The sequence below is a fragment of the Montipora foliosa genome, chromosome 3, assembly GCF_036669935.1.
Source record: "Montipora foliosa isolate CH-2021 chromosome 3, ASM3666993v2, whole genome shotgun sequence".
NCBI classification, from domain to species: domain Eukaryota; kingdom Metazoa; phylum Cnidaria; class Anthozoa; order Scleractinia; family Acroporidae; genus Montipora; species Montipora foliosa.
Window position 1 is genome coordinate 33183393 of NC_090871.1, and position 2500 is coordinate 33185892.

General features: G+C 39.8%; 1 protein-coding gene across 1 annotated transcript in view; it reads right to left on the bottom strand.

Moving 5' to 3' along the window:
• The window catches only part of LOC137997318 (ATP-binding cassette sub-family C member 4-like), a 34334-nt gene that overhangs the window by 22679 nt on the left and 9155 nt on the right, over positions 1–2500 (bottom strand). The window contains exon 3 of the mRNA XM_068843238.1: positions 1596–1975. Within this exon, the coding sequence (XP_068699339.1) occupies positions 1596–1975 (380 nt within the window). The remainder of the gene's footprint in view (positions 1–1595; positions 1976–2500) is intronic.

Genomic DNA, 2500 nt, shown 5'->3' on the forward strand with positions numbered 1-2500 from the left:
TCTCAATTCATTGCTCAAGACTTTTGAGTGTGCCTCATCATCCTGCATCGAATGGGGAGGCAGAAAGAGCAGTGAGAACGTTCAAACAAGGTATGAAATCTTCAAAGCGGGATTCTGGTGCCTTGACGCAGAAGATATGCTCATTCCTTTTAAGCTACCGCACCACTATACACATTGCCACCGGATGTACGCCAGCAGAATTACTTATGAATCGCCGAATGCGCACCCGACTGGATGTGCTACGCCCAGACCTTAGGAAAAAAGTGGCCAAGCCATCCTATGGCCGCTGTCTTCACATTTCTAATATTTTCTTCTTCTTTTTTTTTTCTCCTGGCAAAGGATCTACCTGTTTCGAAACAGGTAGATCCTTTGCCACGAGGAAAAAAGAACATATTACAAATGTGAAGACAGCGGCCAAAGGCTCCAGAGTTGCCAATCATGCTTGGTCTCACAACCACGTCATTGACCTCAACAATGCGTCGATCATTGACAAAGGAAATTTCCGCATCAGGAAATTTCTAGAATCTTGGCACACCTTTACCACGCCTGACGGGGACAATAACTCTTGCCCACTTCCAGGACAATATCACATACTTTTTAACATAAATTTTTAATCACCTTTTTTCCCTAATTTCACTTAAATTGATATCATTTTTATCTCACTATATATTCTCCGAATTTTTACTTCATTCGTCTTTTTGCCCGTTGAAGACCACAGCTCTAGTGGTCGAAAGCTTGCAATTTTTACTTTTTTTTTAGCCAGAGAACGCCCATTCAAGTTTTTTATTGACTCATTCTGGCTGCGTTCCTTTTTTTTTTTCAGAGAGTACAACTGTCCGTCGCCTCACTAAGGTTCGATACCAAGTTATTGAACTCCCATTGAGCGTGCCTGCGACTATATATCTTCCTTACCAAACCCAAAACCAAAACCTTTTAGGTCCAACGCAAAAAGAGAGATTTCTTCTTTATCTGTCATCTTTATTTCAGTAGAAGAAAGCTGGTATCGAGAAATTTGTAGATACTGAGCATGCGTATGTCTTTATGCTTGTGTTCTGATGTTCTCACTTGCGTTGCTCTTGTGTTTTGTGCCCGAATCGAAACCAGTCTTAAATTACTTATCGCTATAACACTATTTATATTGTAACGTCGGTGTAAACCATAATCAGTACCGTTATATCAGCCTTGCTCATTTTTTCCTTTTAGAGAGTTCGTCTGCTTTTTTGGAAACTCCTTGGTGTGGTGTATAAATCGTTTTCACTGTCACTCAACAAAAAATACTAAGCCGTTCAATGAAAAAGACCAAGAAAACAAAATGCTAATATATAAACAACTACTCAAAGTCTCAAGTCTGTGTGGTACACCATTTTCAAGTTATAGTTATTGGCAGAAACGTCTTAGGAAACTTTTGAGAGTTTTGTATGGAGGCCCCATTTTGGTGAACCAATATTTTACTGGCCGCCGGAAATCAATCGAAACTTTTGAAATTTGCTTTGCCATGAAAACGCGTTCCTTCACTCACTTGGTTATTGATAACATTGTGTAACTTGACACTAAGTATATCATGTTATCGCTGCCTAAACTCTAACATCACTTACTTTCTGACCATGCGCACAGCATCTCTGTAAGGCCACTCCCAGGCATACATCTTGACTGCTCGTATCCCGGAGACAATCTCATTCATCACTGCTAATCTCTTATCTGTAACGCGCGCAGCCTGCATCCTTAGCTTAGCAACCCACCCTGTCATCTCGGCTTCGTAGGGGATAAGAATAAGTGCAAAAGCCAAGCCTGCGACAGCTTGCCAGCCAATCAAGACCCAGAGAAGAATTCCCAGTATGACAAGATCAAACGGGGAACGTAGTGACGCGAAGAGATTCTGGGTTGCCAAGTCAAGTCGCTGAATATCGTTAGATACTAGGTTGATTACGTGACCAGAAGTAATCTTTGCTAGCTTGGATTGGCTCATACGCAATACCTGTCAAAGCATAGAAAATACAGAAATACAGAGAGCACATATATATACGAAGCTAAGTTTTCGACGAAATGAAACAAAACGGAATTATCACTGGTAACAAGTCAAGACAAGGAAAAAAAAATCTGATGGGATCCACATCAGTGCAATTCATCAGGTGAGTACGGAGATTCTAGCTCCCGATCAGATTAGTCGAGGTTTACGTTATACGTCGCTATTTAATTTATTGCAGTATGGACGCTTAATATTGTAGGTCTGAAACTAAGTATTGGTTCACCACTAGGTGCGTGCCCTTCAGTTGTTCTTTTTCTTGTCCCGGCATAAGATTTGTATACACTACCCATTTTCAGGAATGCCAAAATTTCTAAAATTGATTTTAATAATTCCTGTATTAACCAGTTAAAAAAAGTTCATGAACGTCATTTTTTTTTCTGTTACATCAATGGCACAGTTACCATAGCATAAAAACAGAAATGGCCTATAAATTTTTGTATTTTGATTTCTATCAAAATACGAACAGATGTAATT